Source organism: Apodemus sylvaticus, chromosome 1, assembly GCF_947179515.1.
Source record: "Apodemus sylvaticus chromosome 1, mApoSyl1.1, whole genome shotgun sequence".
Taxonomy (NCBI): domain Eukaryota; kingdom Metazoa; phylum Chordata; class Mammalia; order Rodentia; family Muridae; genus Apodemus; species Apodemus sylvaticus.
The window spans coordinates 103,186,176-103,202,749 of NC_067472.1; the positions used below are offsets into that span (position 1 = coordinate 103,186,176).

Genomic DNA, 16,574 nt, shown 5'->3' on the forward strand with positions numbered 1-16,574 from the left:
TCATGTGGAAGACAAGTTGCACATTACAAAACCATGCTTTTCCATAGGGGCATATAAACGAAAAACAATGGCCAGTTGTAATGAATGTTCTGAAGTAAACTCACTCCTATCGGTGACAGTTGGGAGGAGCACAAAAGTATAATTCAAGAACAAGTCTTTGGTATTGAAGAAACTGAGGTCAGAAGACTAGAAATCTCCCCAAACTTCTTCATTCTTGGACCATGTTCCAACACTCATTCATTCTCTGGATAAAATAATCATTAAAATCTCATTTGTATAAACCTCTCCTATCTAGAATACTAACTATCTTTCATGGGAATAACAATATTTACTATGAAAGGTTCATTGTCTTCTCAGAAATGCCATTCCCCTATGAAAATGGGCTGCTCCAGCTCCTGCTACAGGTACAGACCTTATCTAATCTGACTTAAGGTACAGATCAGTGAATAACTGGGTGCCATGGAGTTCTCAAGTGAATGAATTGTCAAATGAGATTGTGCAGTTATCCTAAAAGTTTCCCTCTCTATCCAACACACCATCTACTCAGTACTGGGCCAAAGGGTAAAAAAGAGCTATCTATCTACACATCCTTTCTACGGAATAAACTGAGCACATGATCACGAATCTGCTTGGTCTTGACACCATAGATAATGGGATTAATCATAGGTGGAAAAAGAAGATAGAAAATTGCAAGGAGTATGTGGACATGAGGAGCAGCCCTACGAGCTACACGGTGCATGACTGAGGAGATGACTACAGGTGTGTAGGTGGACAGAATAGCACCTATATGAGACACACATGTCCCAAAAGCCTTGTAGCGAGCCTCCTGGGAGGCAAGCTGGAGAACAGCACGAAGGATAAAGATATAAGACAAGATAACAAAGAGAAGGTCCAGCACCACAATAAACATGGCCACAGCAATGCCATAGATGTTGTTGAAGCGTGTGTCCCCACATGCCAGCCTCACCACAGCCATGTGTTCACAGTAGCAGTGGGCAATCACCGAGCCTCGGCAGTAGTGGAAGCGTCTGAGCAGAAAGGGGAGTGGAGTCATTAATGTCACAGCCCGAGTCACAGCAGCCAGGCCAATCTTGATGATGAGGGGCTTGGTCAGGATGGTGGTATAGTGCAGGGGTTTGCAGATGGCAACATAACGATCAAAGGCCATGGCCAACAGCACCGCTGACTCCATGATGGAGAAAGAATGGAGAAAGAACATCTGAATAAGGCAACCATGGAAACTGATCTCTTGATTTCTGAGCCAAAAAATAGCAAGCATTTTGGGCAGTGTTGTAGAAGAAAGGACCAGATCTATGGTTGCCAACATAGCCAAAAAGAGGTACATAGGCTCATGGAGGGCTGAGTCTGCCTGGATAACAAAGAGAAGGGTACAGTTGCCCAACAGAGCCAAGATATAGGCAAAGCAAAAAGGAATGGAGATCCAGATATGCAGATGTTCCAAACCAGGTATTCCTACCAACAAAAAGGCCACTGGATGGGTTTCAGTAATATTGATGGCTGACATGATGCCTGGAAATTCTCCTTGTTGGTGTTCAAATGGCCTTTCACCATTGGTGTGTATTTTCTATGAAATTCATGATAATGGAACTCTGCTATCCCAGCTGGGTGGATTAGGTCCCATTCCCACTGTTACACCTTAAACAAAATAAGTTTATAGCTCTCGTGGACATATAGGAATATAATTCATGTTTCATGCCTCAAGGAACTTTGACTGAATAAGAGAATATTAAATATTCATATAACTGATATCACATGGCAACCTTCACAAAGTGATGGCAAGATGTTGGTGTTTGCTGTATTCTTGATATCATGAGTACCTTTGAATGGGGAAATAAAATATGTTAAAATCAGTTTATTCCTTTCTTAAGATTTATTCTGTATTTTTAAATCATATGTACACATGTATGTCTGTAGGTATGTGCACATGAGTGCAAGTGCCCAAAAAGCACAGAAGAGGGAGGGTGTCAGATCCTGTGGAGATGGAATTGTAAAAGGTTGTAAACTGCCTGGCATGGGTGCTGGGAATTAGTCCACTACATGAACAGTGTATACTCTAACTGCTAAGCTAGCTCTCCAGCACCTTGGTTTATATCTTTAACCAAGATTTATATATTCTCACCAAGCTAAACTCTTAAATGCAAAAGTCAATTTCCTCTCTCAAAATCTCCAACAAATTGGAGGGTGGTCTGGAGGAGCTGAAGGGGATTACAGTCCCATAAGAAGAACAATGATGCCGGACACCCAGACGCTCCAGGACTCCCAGGGACTAAACCATCAACCAAGGGGTACACATGGTTCCAGCCAAAAATGTGGCAGAGGAATGCCTTGTTGGGCATCAGTGGGAGGAGTGGTTCTTGTTCAGGTGAAGGCTCAATAGATGCCCCAACAAAGGGAAATCAAAATGGGGGAAAGGTGGGAGTGGGTCAGGTGGAGGAGCTTACACTTGGAGGCAGGAGGTGGGAGGAGGGGTTGGGGTTTTTTGAGGAGGAGGGAGACTGGGAAAGGTTTTACCATTTGAAATGTAAATGAAGATTATATCCAATTTTAAAAAAACTCCAACAAATAAGTCAAATAAACAGTCAGTTCTAGTGTCCCAATTAGTCACACAACATATATTTCCTATGTTTTAAGATTACTTTAAAGATTAATTAAAGATTTCTTTAATATAGATCCTACTAATCATATGTGGCTATTAAAAATAGCCAGTTTTTGTTTGTCAGTCAAACAAAAGCACTCGGATTCTCAATAGCCACATATTACTAGTAGCTACTATCTTGAACCATTCAGATTAGACAATACCCATCATTTGCAGAGGACTCTGTTGGAGAGCTCTACTCTAGAATGCCCTCCAACTCCTTTCAGCATTAAAAAAAATCTATGTAAATTTATCACTAACTCTAGCTCCTTGAAAAATGCAGGGGGGGGTTTTCTAGTTTCCTAATGACACTCATGGTAACTTCCAGTTCATTTGGCTGACACCAAAACATATAAAAGTATTTAGATTCAGTCTCAGCTCTCACAAATACCCTTTGATTTTGATAGAATTCTGGATTCTATTTCTATTGTGTCCCTTAAATTGCTGTCTTTAGGAGAACACACGTCTTCTGTGGTGTGCAGTTAGCCTCTTATCTGCTTCATTCTTCTCTAGCTATTAGCAACTTCTATCTGAATTGACCATGAAAACTCACTCTCCATTGGGTCCTGCTATATTACTGTTTCTCATCTCTCTGTCTTCTTATTTCAGTACATTGTTTCTATCCTGCCTCAAAGAATTGTATTTCTTCATGTCTCAAGCTTCAATTCCATACAACTTCATATTCAGATAAGTCAGCAACTATGTACATAAATTGAATTATATGTGTTCTTACTTAATGGATTAAGGAAAGATCTATGACTAAAGTAAACTCATTTCTTTAATAGAAAATTTTAAAATGTTTTAAAATAATAAAAACATATTCACTAATACAATAGCACTGTGTAATTTTACTTTTTAACAGGCAGCCATGGTGGCTTTAATGGTAATTTTAGTACTCAGGAAGGTGAGGCATGAGGAACATAGGTTCAAAGCAATCTGGTATATATTGTCACACTCTCAAGCTAAACAACCAACCAAACCAGAACATATAGAATCTTAAATCAAATAGAGAAAGGAAACAAACGTTCTAAGAGAATTAACCCTGGGCCTTGCACACACAAGACAACGACTCTACTTCTGAGATACATCCATTCTAGACCCAGTGATTTTAAATGAAGAAGCCATAGGAGGTTTCATTGGAAAATGATTGTGAGCAAAGAATCATAGATGAGAAAATACAGTCAGGGATTTGTCCAAAGAGCATTGACTCCCTTAGTCTTCTCGGCTCACAAGACACCAGAATCACTGAACATTTTCCCAGGACAAAGCACAGCTGAGTTTCTCTGATACCTATGGCGTCTTCATTTAGTTTCCAAAGCAAAGGCTAATACAGAAAATATAAAGTGACAGGGCATGAGACAGGCATGAGAGATACAGGATGGGTAGAATTATCCTTGATAGAAAAATGTCCTAAAAATAGCCAAAGGAAATGTCCTAAGGCTTATATATGATCAATGTTCAAATGTTGGCTAGGTAGCCAGTGTAGCCAAAAGGAGGTGAGTGAGCAGAATAATTATAAAGACCAGAAGGGGATTAAAAATCATACAGGGATTTGTAGCACTTTGAGGGAAACAAAACTCACTTTTCTCAGACTTACTCAGACTTGGTTTAAACAGAAAAAAAGGATGTATTTTAATTGCTAAAAATTCTTAAAAATTTTCTCTGATACCTATGAAATGGTAAAAATTTTAAAAAACAAAAGCACAGGGGCTGGAGAGATGGCTCAGTGGTTAAGAGTACTGACTGCTCTTCCAGAGGTTCTGAGTTCAGTTCCCAGAAACAACCACATGGTAGCTTACAAACAAACATCTTTAATGGGATCTGATGTCCTTTCTGGTGTATCTGAAGAGAGTGACAGTATACTCGCATACATAAAATAAATAAATCTTAAAAACCAAAAGCAATAACTTTTAGAGATAAAAACATTGGCATCGCTTATTAAGGCTTCTTCAGTAGTCCAAAGAAAGGAAGAATTTGGCTCAAAATCAAGATGGTCAGCCAGGCGGTGGTGGTGCAAGCCTGTAATCCCAGCACTCTGGGAGGCAGAGGCAGGTGGATTTCTGAGTTCGAGGCCAGCCTGATCTACAGAGTGAGTTCCAGGACAGCCAGGACTACACAGAGAAACCCTGTCTCAAAAAAACCAAATCCAAAAAACAAAAAAAAAATCAAGATGGTCATGAGTTATTGTAATTATATTTGGGGCTTATTCTCAAAGTGGTGGGTTTTTTTTTCAGCAGATTAAATATAGGATTTGTCAGAAATTGAAGTCTAACATGTCAAGCCTTTTGGCATAAGCAAACAGAAAGAAGGAACTATTATATGTTGAAATTAGGACATTTTTTGGTGAAGAGGAGGTGAAATTTTTAACTTTAAGCTTGCAATGTCTCATTAGAAGTCTAAGGAAATGTAAGCAGTTTGGATATGCATCTTGAATCTGAAGGGGATATTTTGGTTGTTGATAGAAACTTTGTGTCATTGGGAAACAGTATCTGAAGACATAAGAGCAGTCCATTCCAAATGCACTGTGCAGCCACAGGAATAAGAAAAACTCCAGGTATGAATCCCAACATTTATAACTGAGATGTAAGTCCACAAAAGAGACTGGGTGGGTAACTATTAAGACAGAAAGTATCCAGAATCTGTGTTGCCTTGACAGGCTAGTCAACACTATACATTAAGAAAGAAGAATTATCACTATGTAGTAACTATCAACAAAGCAAATCATCTGAAAACCACATTGCTCTTATGCTTAGAAATTCAGAAAACTGAATAAATGGATAAAGCAATGCTGGCAGAACAGTGCCATGCAGAGTCTGGTTTAAATGAGTTTGAGAAAAGAAGGATTTGAAGTCTAGCAAAGGTCTTCCTGGTGTAAACAATTTTTCTATAGAAGACAACGGTGGACAACAGATTCAGTGAGAAGTAAGGTCAAGAAGGGTTTGTGTTTGCTGGCTTCTAAAGAAAGAGTTCAGGGTGGAGGGAAAATTTGTCTTATCATTTTCTAAATTCTTGGTGGGATCTGAGCTGCCTTTGTTTGCAAAGTAACACAGAGCTGACACTTGACTAATAACTGACTCACCAGATTTTGTCAGGTGTACCTGTGGGCACCTCCTGTTTAAAATGGGGAGGAATTGTTTGGTCAGGTGCAGGTCACAGGGCCATGGTAAAAAAAGAGAGCTTGAGTTTCAAAGGAGAAAAACCCTGAAAGTTTGTACAGATATACTGCCTTTTCAGAGAAAGTGAATTCTCTGTGTTCACTCTTGAATCCATTGTAAAGTACCTACTGCATCAATAAAGCTATTGGCTCACTTATATATTCAAAAAATAAAAACATGAAAAAATAAAAAGAGAAATGTAAGGCCTTGTGAGACAAGTCAGAAGATGAATGAAGGCACTTGCCACCAAGCTTGATGACTTCAATGGCTCAATCCTTAGAACACAAATGGCAGAAGACAGGAAATAAAAGAGAAGGCAGGAGAGGAAAAGGAGGAGGGAACATTGCTATCCGTGTTGTGACCTACCACCCATCCTTATACAAAGACAAACTCCTAACTGCATCTCCCGAGCACAGATTATCCAGTGATCCATGTGCTTCATTTCTTTGGAGGTTCATCTAAAATCTGCTTTATGAAGAATGCTGGAGTCAGAATGTAACAATGTATGGAACACAAATAAAATGGTACTCCAAAGTCAATGTTGTATCTACTATTTACCAAAGTGCTCACCCTGGACTCAGAACATATCTCCTGACATTGTTTCTTCTAAAAATGTTCATATAAAACTACTAATTGACACCCTGCAAAAGAAAATGAAAGCGAAGGGAAAGGAAGGGAAGGGAAAGGGTGGAAGGAGATTGGGAGGGAAGAAGAGAGGAGAGAAGAGAGGAGAGAAGAGAAGAGAAGAGAAGAGAAGAGAAGAGAAGAGAAGAGAAGAGAAGAGAAGAGAAGAGAAGAGAAGAGAAGAGAAGAGAAAACAATGGTGGATTAAAAAGATTACAACTTAATTGCAGGAAGGTACTTACCCGAAGCCCTTCAAGGCTGTAATAGAACCTCAAAGAAATATGTTTCTTACTAGTAGTCCCTGTCCCTTACTCATTCAGACCTCATTCTCTTCTGTTGACTAATGCAGCAGCTTGCTATTAGGGAGGAGCAAGCTGGTGGGAGCGGGGAGGGCAACAACAGGAAAAGGAATGTGGCAGAACTGACATACTGACATGTCCTGGTAATGGCCACAGAGAAGAAGAGTCTTCTGTGGTGGGAAATTCATAGCATACATATAAAGCATTTGAATGGAATTGTTGGGACCTGTTATCCTTTTTTTAAAAGCCAAGATAGAGGTAACAATGGCAATAGACGATATCGGAGAACTGATGTCTAGGATCAGGACTGCTGGGGGAAGCAACTGAGAGTGGCCTCATCCTTTCCTCATCAGCACAGCTGTGTCAGATCATTCCTGTTTCCCTGGTGCTAGCTCTGTTCACAGGCTCTGGGTCCTTTTCATTAACTTTATGCATCTAAAAGGAAGCCTACTTCTAGAATAGGCACCTAAGAAGGGAGCAGTTGATATTATCCTCACAAGCCACTGCACTACTCCCAAGAGGATGTAGAATCACAATTACCCTTGAGAAAAGTCTTTGGGGATTCTTAGAATCTCTGGCCTCTTCTCTGGAGGTTGGTAGAGATAGCCTCACCTCTGGTTTCACACTACAAAGTTCTCCTGAAACCTGTGCTCCATCACTCATTTGGTTGCACTAAATCATGCCTGCAAGGAGTAGTGCTTTACTCCCAGAAGTTACAAGCACTTCCTCTGAAGCCTGCTTGTGTTACAGTCTCTGATGCTTCTCCTTGCATTCACTATCTTCTTTCAGTGTCTACTGTGAGAGACAGCTTCAACTTATATACTAAAACCAGCTCCTAGTACCAGGACAGAGAAATAGGAGGGGAGGTGATTGGGAAATGGGTAGAGGAAAGAGGGCTTATGAGACCGATGGGGAGGGGGAAACTGGGAAAGGGGAAAGTATTCGGAATGTAAACAAAGAATATATATGTGGTATATTTACACAATGGAGTACTATTCAGCCATTAGAAACAATAAATTCATGAAATTCATAGACAAATGGATGGAGCTGGAGAACATCATACTAAGTGAGGTAACCCAGTCTCAAAAGATCAATCATGGTATGCACTCACTGATAAGTGGATATTAACCTAGAAACGTGGAATACCAAAGAAATAATCCACATATTAAATGATGTCCAAAAAGAATAGAGGAGTGGCCCCTGGTTCTGGAAAGACTCAATACAACAGTATAGGGGAATTCCAGAACAGGGAAGTGGGAAGGAGTAGATGGAGGAACAGGGGGAAGGAAGAGGGCTTATGGGACTTGTGGGGAGTGGGGACCCAGAAAAGGGGAAATCATTTGATATGTAAATAAAGAATACATCAAATAAAAAAAGAAAATAAAAAAGTAAAATAATAAATAAATAAATAAATAAATAAATAAATAAATAAATAAATAAATAAATAAATAAATAAATACCAACTCCTGTCTGGGTATAAGTAGGAAGGTCAAAATGCAGCCTGACCAAGACAAGGTCATCCATTAGCTGTTCAAGTTTTCATCTATAATTACATCACAGTGAAATTCTTAGCTACATATTATCATCTATGCATTATCATCTGGAAGTGACCTTTGTCACACTGATTAACTCTGATCCTCCATCTGAAGCAGAGAAAATATTCTCTTCTTTTCCTGACTTACAGGGTAACTGAGAGGACTTAACATGATGGCAATGACATCATGAATATAATTGCTTATTAATGTTTATCAGCCCTCTATAAATGATAAAAGATGGTCTTTCTAACTATTTCCAACTTCAGCATTTTCTGGTTTATAGAGAAAACTCATTCTCTGGAAGGAAGCCCTTGCTGCCAGTTGTCCCCAGCAACTTTGCCTTCTCTCGTTCCTTGTAAGACATTGGAAATTAAATTTCAGTCATTTAATTCACCTTCAAATTCCTTCTCTGTCCCCTGGCTCCCTCTCAAGTTTATGATGTCCTCTTCAATTATCATTGTTACATGTACACACAACTTATTTTATCCATTTAGTATGGTTTATATAAATACATGACCACAATTGACAACTTGAGATTAAACAACCTGTGTGGAAGCTCGTCCCTGGAGGAAATTTCATTCTTCCTTTCAGCAGCTATTGACTATCTGTATCTCTTCACCTAAGGATGAGATCATGTGGCATTTCCCATGTCCATACTGGCATATCACATAGTGATGTCATTATGTGGTCTTCTGACAGCCAAATTATTGAGATTTCATTGGTGCATTGTTCCCTGTCATATCTAGGGACCACATCTAGCCACAGACATCTGACAAGATTTGAGAGTCTCTAGCTCTCAAAAAAACAAAAACAAACAAACAAAAAAAAAAACACTTCTTCCCCTTCTCCTGTAATTTTCCCTGAGCCTTAACTATAGGAATTGCATTGCAAATGTGTCCATTGGTATAACCTTCTGTTTCAGAAGACACCACACACTTTGGACACAAGATTTGGAGGAATCAAGCTGGAACTGATCTGGTGGCCTCCTCCTTGAGAACAGGCTCTCATATTGCCAAATGGTGCCAAGCAAGCTGCCAAGGGAGAAGAGCAATCTGTAATCCTATCCAGCTGCAAAGTCTACAAACCACAACCATGAGTGACCAGCAAAGTATCCACAACAGTGCAGTGCAATCTGTAATCCTATCCAGCTGCAAAGTCTACAAACCACAACCATGAGTGACCAGCAAAGTATCCACAACAGTGCAGTAGTGACACTATTACCTTATGAATAACCAACAGCTATCTAATCAGATGTAAGGCCCAATAAAAAGAAATTCATGCCTGGTATTGTAAATCTAGACAACTACCTGTGGCTAGGAAGGTCAAAGACATAAGAAGAGAACCTACTATTACCCTTTTCCAAAATTTGACAATATATATTTTTCCACAGAAAAGTATAGCTCTCACCCTTCATCAAAGAAGCTCCTTCTTTTTGCAACATACTGACTGTCTTCTTTATATTTCTCGTTCCACCCACCTTCTTTGTTTCTACAAAATCATATTATCCCTACTTGAATTACATTTAGTTTTCTTTTATTTCAGGCTTATAGGAAAACATTTCATTAATGTTTGGTAGTCAGGTTCTCAATCATCTTCATGCATGAAAGATGTTTTCACAAGAAAAAAAATTCTGAGTGGGCGCCTAATTTCTTTCTCCAACTCAAACTCAGTCTATTGCATCCTGCCTCTCCTTGCTTTTTGCTGAAGTCGGTGATCAGTCCAAAGTCTCTTAAATAGAAAGTGCTGTGCCCTCAACATAGGAGATGCTAGCATTTTTCTTTTCTCATTTTTCACACTTCCGCTGTGTGTCTAAGTGAAGCTCTCATTGTTTTCACGGACTGGAGTTAGCTAGGAGTCTGAATCACATGGGCCCTTGTAATGACTTACAATGGTTCTTCCTTTCTTTCAAAACAAAAAGCCCATGCTTTGAGCAATGTGATGACATAACTTAGTATTTTGCAGATTTTCAGGATGCTATTAAAGGTTTTACTTTACTTGCTTTGTGGACTACTATATGTTTCTTTTTTGCAGTTGCACAGACTGCTAAAAACAATGTGTATCTTCCATGTGTGGATGGAAAGTTCTGTAGGTGTCTGTTAGGTCTGCCTGATTTATAATGTGTTTCTACTCCAGTGTTTCCCTATTTAGTTTTTGCCCAGATGACTGTTCTATTGGTCAAAGTAGGATGTTAAAGTTAATCTATGGTTTTGCATATACTTGTTTTCTTTTATAAAATTAGGTGCTCCTATGCTTGGCATATATATATATATATATATATATATATATATATATATGTTTGGAATTGCAATGGCCTCTTGATGGCTTGTTCATTTAATGAGTATGAACTGACATTTCTTAACTCCTCTAAAGACTTTTTGTTTAAAGCCTATTTTGGTGAAAGGGGAAATGAAGTCAGATAATTTAAGAGTCTATTTAAGGGCCACAGATACAGTGGTTGTGCTTTCTATAACATGAAATCCCTTGGGTTTAACGCTCAGCACCATGAAGGAAGAAAGTCTATTACATTATATTAGAGTATGGTGTCTCTGAGGCAAGGTAGTAGTAAGGACTGTAGTGAGAAATCACTGGAGTTTACACATCTGACAAAAGTACCAATGGATCAAGAAAGAAATAGATACCAACATGAGAGAAAGAGAATTCCAGGGCAATGCCAAGACTTCTATTTAAGCAGCAGAAAGAGAGCAAGGTTCCATGGCAGTCGCTAAGTAGAATGTCTTAGGATTTCCATTGCTGTGAAGAGACACCATGACCAAGGCAATTCTTATAAAGGACAACATTTAACTGGGGCTGGCTCACAGGTTCAGAGGTTCAGTTCATTATCATCAACACAGGAAGCAGGGCAGCATCCAGGCAGGCATTGTGTAGGAGGAGCTGAGAATTCTACAACTTGTTCCAAAAGAAATCAGGAGATTGTTTCTAGGCAGCTGGGAGGAGGGCCACAAAGCCCACCCCCACAGTGACACACTTCCTCCAAGAAGGTCATACCTCCTAATATTGCCACTCCCTGAGCCAAGCATATTCAAACCACCACATAGGACAAGACCCTTGAGTCAAGCACAACTGCAACTATCTCATGAGTGGCACCTGCCTATGTGTCCTAGTTGAAGACACATAGTTGGAATGTCCCAGTTATCCAATCACGGTAAATATGTAATCAAGCCAAGATGACCATTTTCTTTTTACTAATCTTGCATTGTATTCTTTGAGGGTGAAATACATGTGCCTTAATCTGATGGTATTTCTTCTTTGTGCTTTATGGTCCAAGTTCCAACAAGTTAATGCAGAATTTTCTTTCACTATTTTGTGACTAGCCCTTGTCATAATGATAGTAGATGTGTTTTCAGAATAGGGATGCTTATATTACTAGATTTGTGCTATAAAAAACTTCTTCTCTTTTTGCTGTTATAAAAGTAATACAACTATTATATGTGTACACCTATGGTGTACTTGATGAATTTATAATATGTGAAGTCAAAGGGAAGATATAATTAAAATAAATATGTTAGTTATAAGAATGAATATCAACTTATAAAAAGAGAAAAATAAACTGTAAAATAAAGATTTATAAAAGGGAGAGTGGGAAGGGTGATAAAATTTGAAATGTAAACAAATAAAATGATTAATAAATAAAAAATAAAATAAATTCTTCTCTCTTTGTTGAGGGTATATCTAGCCTGTAGGATGATGGTTTTCCTTGTATAAACCAACAGAAGAGTAATCACATTATCAGAAGTAATTTCTTGGGGCTGGAAAGATAATACTGTGGTTAAGTGTACATTCTGCCCTGGCAGAGGACCTCAATCTAGTTCTGGGCATGCCTGTCAGACAGCTCACAACTACCCTTGAACCCAGTCTGAGTCATCTGATGCCCTCTTCTGGCCTCAGAAGACACCTGCACTCATATAGGAAGAGACCCACACAGAGACATGAACACACACACACATAAAACATTATTTTTAAGAATTGTTTCTTTCATTCCATGCTGCTCTGTTAATATGTCAATATTTAATGCTGTTTTGAAACTTCCCTTACACTCCATCATACTCAGAAGAAACAAAAAATTTTATTACTTTTGAAATAAATGTAATATCTAATTCCCCACAGAGAAGAAGATAAATAATTCCTAACTAATGGTCTGAGGAAACAAAGAGTTGTAAAATAAAGCAGATACATTTGTGGAGACATGTGTTAGGGCTTGTCTGAGAAGGTCCATGTACGCTGTCAGGATTAAAAATAATATTAGGCAGCATATAAGTTTGCATGAGACAAAGGAGAAGACAGCATGATGTCCTTTCTCTTCTGTGGCTTGGCATTCTTGTTTTTCTTCCATGTACTAAATCCTGGGATCAAAGCAAGGAAGGGGAGCAAAAGGAACAGAATCTATTACAATTATCATTTCCTTTTCTTCCTAGGACTTCTATATACATCCAGCATCCGGACTTTAAGATGTATGTGTTCCAAGCACCTAGACCAGCAGTTCTCAACCTTCCTAATGTCATCTTGTGATAACCCTCAGCTGTAAAATGATTTCATTGCTGCTTCATAACTGTGATTTTTCTACTGTTATAAATTTCACTGCACCATACACTTTGATTTTTCTTATTTTAGTTCAGGAAGCACAGTTTCCCTAAAAACCATGATGGCACATCTTACTTAGTCTTGGGTTGGTAAAAATCTGATTTTGGTTCGTCTGTGACATTAAACTGAGCAGCATATAGATGTGGAAAGACAGATGTGGGAGACTTTTTCTACTTAAATGTTCTTTTTTTGTTTCGCAGGGTTTTTATTAGATATTTTCTTTATTTACACTTCAAATGTTATCCCCTTTCCTGGTTTCCCCTCTGAAAACCCCCTACCCCATACTGAAATGTTCTTAATGACCTTCAACTCACTGTTTTTTGTCTTTCATACTAGGAACCTTATAACAATTTTCTTCATAAAATAATTTCCTTCAAAAATACAATAAATTCCTTCATAAAAAAAGAAAGAGTCATATAGCATAAGAAAAAATCAGAACATATGTCACATACACTTCAAAGTGTTTAATGAGAAAAGCTGGCTGAAGTGAATAGAAGTCAAAGAATACACAGGCTGGCTAAGGGAAAAAATGCAATTTAATAAGCAAGGCTGACTGCGGTGAAACATGTTGTCCTGGAATATTAGAAACCCAGCTGTCAGTGAGGGATGAGGATTTCTTCATTGGTGTATTTGATGATTATTGATTGATGCTTATCTAGGTCCTAAGTTGATAGATTACATACAGCTTCACACTCCATGGACTGGGCTAGAAATCATACCCTCAGCTTCTTATGAGCAAGTGAGCTTAAGAACATCATTGTCACTATTTGAAGACTGAAGGAGGTCATAGTTCATGACTCTGTCACATTACTGAACGGCAGGAGTGAGGATTCCAAAGTGTCAACAAGTTCGAATCCAGGAGGGTGTCAATTGTCAATAGTCATTTTTTTAAAATCGCATCAAGATAAAAGTAAGCATGGAGATCTTGGCATCCCTCTGCTTCCTAACATAGCCCATTTCCAATTCCAACAAACTGTCCACTCTCTTCAACTATCCCTCACTCACCTTTCAAATCCTTTCTGAGGAATAGGCCTATGACTCGCTCTCGAATCTGCCTGGTCTTGACCCCATAAATGATAGGATTGACCATGGGTGGAAAGAGCAGATAGAAATTAGCAAGGAGTATGTGGACATGAGGAGCAGCCCGGCGAGCCACACGATGCATGACTGAGGAGATGACTACAGGTGTGTAGAAGGCTAAGATGGCACCTATATGAGACACACATGTCCCAAAAGCCTTGTAGCGAGCCTCCTGGGAGGCAAGCTGGAGAACAGCACGAAGGATGAAGGTGTAAGACAAGATAACAAAGAGAAGGTCCAGCACCACAATAAACATGGCCACAGCAATGCCATAGATGTTGTTGAAGCGTGTGTCCCCACATGCCAGCCTCACCACAGCCATGTGTTCACAGTAGCAGTGGGCAATCACAGTGCCGCGACAGTAGTGGAAGCGTCTGAGCAGAAAGGGGAGAGGAGTCATTAATGTCACAGCCCGAGTCACAGCAGCCAGGCCAATCTTGATGATGAGGGGCTTGGTCAGGATGGTGGTGTAGTGCAGGGGTTTGCATATGGCGACATAACGGTCAAAGGCCATGGCCAACAGCACTGCTGACTCCATGATAGCAAAGGAATGAAGAAAGAACATCTGGATAAGGCAGGCATGGAAATTGATTTCCCGGTCCTTGAACCAGAACAGGGCGAGCATTTTGGGCAGAGTTGAGGAGGAAAGGACCAGATCTATTGCTGCCAACATGGCCAGAAAGAGGTACATGGGCTCATGGAGGGCCGCATCAACCCGAATGATGAAAAGGAGGGTGCAGTTGCCAAGCACAGCCAAGGTATAGGCTGAGCAGAAGGGGATGGAGATCCAAATATGTAAGTGCTCTAGGCCTGGGATACCCATCAACAAGAAGGCCACTGGGTGGGCTGACGTGATATTATTAACCAACATGGCTGCTGGAACTTTTTGTCTTCTTCCAATCCACTTCCACAGAGCCCTTCCAAAGAGGATCCACCATCAGCAGAGTCAGCATTCACATTCAAATCCCAATCGTTCATGAAAGAAAATTAACCCTTTTTCTCTTATGTGAGTCTCCAAATAAACAATAAAATAGCACATACCAAAAAATTACACAAGAGGCTCAGACCTTCAAGGTGATAATAAAGTCACCTACTGTCAGGATATCTGATACTGCAGCAGGTAGTACCAAAAGCAGAAGCAGCCTTTTTGTGATCATTAGTTTAAGGTCATCTGGAGTACAGAGGGAGTTCAGAAGCATCTCTATAAAGATATGGATTTCTGCTTTCATCTTACAAAAATTCACTTTATTTCCTCAACTTCTTGCTGCCATTGCAACTCAAACTACATGCCTAAATACAAAAGGTTCCTTTCTGAAATAACAAACTTAACTATATGAAAAATAAGCAAGCTTATCAGTTCTTGCTTAATTTACTTATCTGCAAGTTTTGGCTGGCTTGCTGGCTTGCTGGCTTGCTGGCTTGCTTGGTTTTATTTGCTGTGCCAAGGATTAAACCTAGCGCCTTGCACAAACTTGGCACACACTTTACCGTTGAGGTGCATCTCAAATGCTATTTTTACATTTCACTTGAGACTAGATGTCATTAAGCCCAAGCTGGCCTTGAACTTAAGATCCTCCAGCTACAACTCTGTAGCAGTAGCTTGACTTTAGACCTGATCCACAAGACCCAGCTCCTGTTATATAAATTGTGTTAAACATGTAGAAATCTCTGCAACCACTATCTTTCCTACAGCTAAGAAGAACATGAGGAGTCATTTTGTTCCTTTGTGTGTGCCTTGATTTCCATCTCTAATTCTTCTTTTCCCCCCATTTCTTGCTAGATTTCATGACATTCAGAAGACATATTCTACCCTACTGATCTTTGATCTTGATACTATTATTCTTCCGACTGGGGCTTTTATTCTCCTATTTTTTTTCTCCATGTTTATTATTTCCTTTGAAAATGCTAAACAGAGACCAGCTGTGATGTCACATGCCTTAAATCTCAGCCCTCAGGAAGCAGAGGTAGGCAGATTCAAACCTAATCTTGTCTACAGTGTGAGTTACAAGATATCCAGGGCTACACAGCAAAACTCTGTCTTAAAGGAAGGAAGGAAGAAAGGAAGGAAGGAAGGAAGGAAGGAAGGAAGGAAGGAAGGAAGGAAGGAAGGGAGGGAGGGAGGGAGGGAGGGAGGGAGGGAGGGAGGGAGGGAGGGAGGGAGGGAGGGAGAGAGAGAGAGAGAGAGAAAGAAAGAAAGAAAGAAAGAAAGAAAGAAAGAAAGAAAGAAAGAAAGAAAGAAAGAAAGAAAGAAAGAAAGAAAGAAAGAAAGAAAAAGAAGGGGAGAAAAGGAGGGGTGGAGCAAGGGAGGGAAGAAGGGGGGGAGGGAAAGAGAAAGAAAATGCTCAAACACAGCTAATAATTAGTCAGGTACTTGCCTAGCATGTAAAAGGTGCTAGATCCAATTCCCCACTACTGGAAAATGCTTAAACATTTTACCAAAACACTGGTCCCTTGTCATCCTTTTTAGGGATAGTCTAAAGCATGTCTTTGGGGATTTTGAGATTACTATGGTAAAACACTTAGCATAAATATGAGGCATTGAATGTGCTCAGCAAATGTTGGTACCTTTTTAAGGAAAACTAATGGTTCTTATTAATGGTTACATAACTAGGAATTGTCAATGTTA

The 16,574-nt window shown here is 39.5% G+C and overlaps 2 protein-coding genes across 2 annotated transcripts; both read right to left on the reverse strand.

Moving 5' to 3' along the window:
- Nucleotides 1-580: 580 nt before the first annotated feature.
- Nucleotides 581-1,525, reverse strand: LOC127681230 (olfactory receptor 52K1). Its single transcript, XM_052177271.1, has one exon. The coding sequence runs from the start codon at nt 1,523-1,525 to the stop codon at nt 581-583; it is 945 nt and encodes a 314-aa protein (XP_052033231.1).
- A 12,340-nt stretch (nt 1,526-13,865) lies between these two features.
- LOC127681236 (olfactory receptor 52K1-like) lies at nt 13,866-14,819 on the reverse strand. The gene has a single exon (XM_052177286.1). The coding sequence runs from the start codon at nt 14,817-14,819 to the stop codon at nt 13,866-13,868; it is 954 nt and encodes a 317-aa protein (XP_052033246.1).
- Between the last annotated feature and the right edge of the window lie 1,755 nt (nt 14,820-16,574).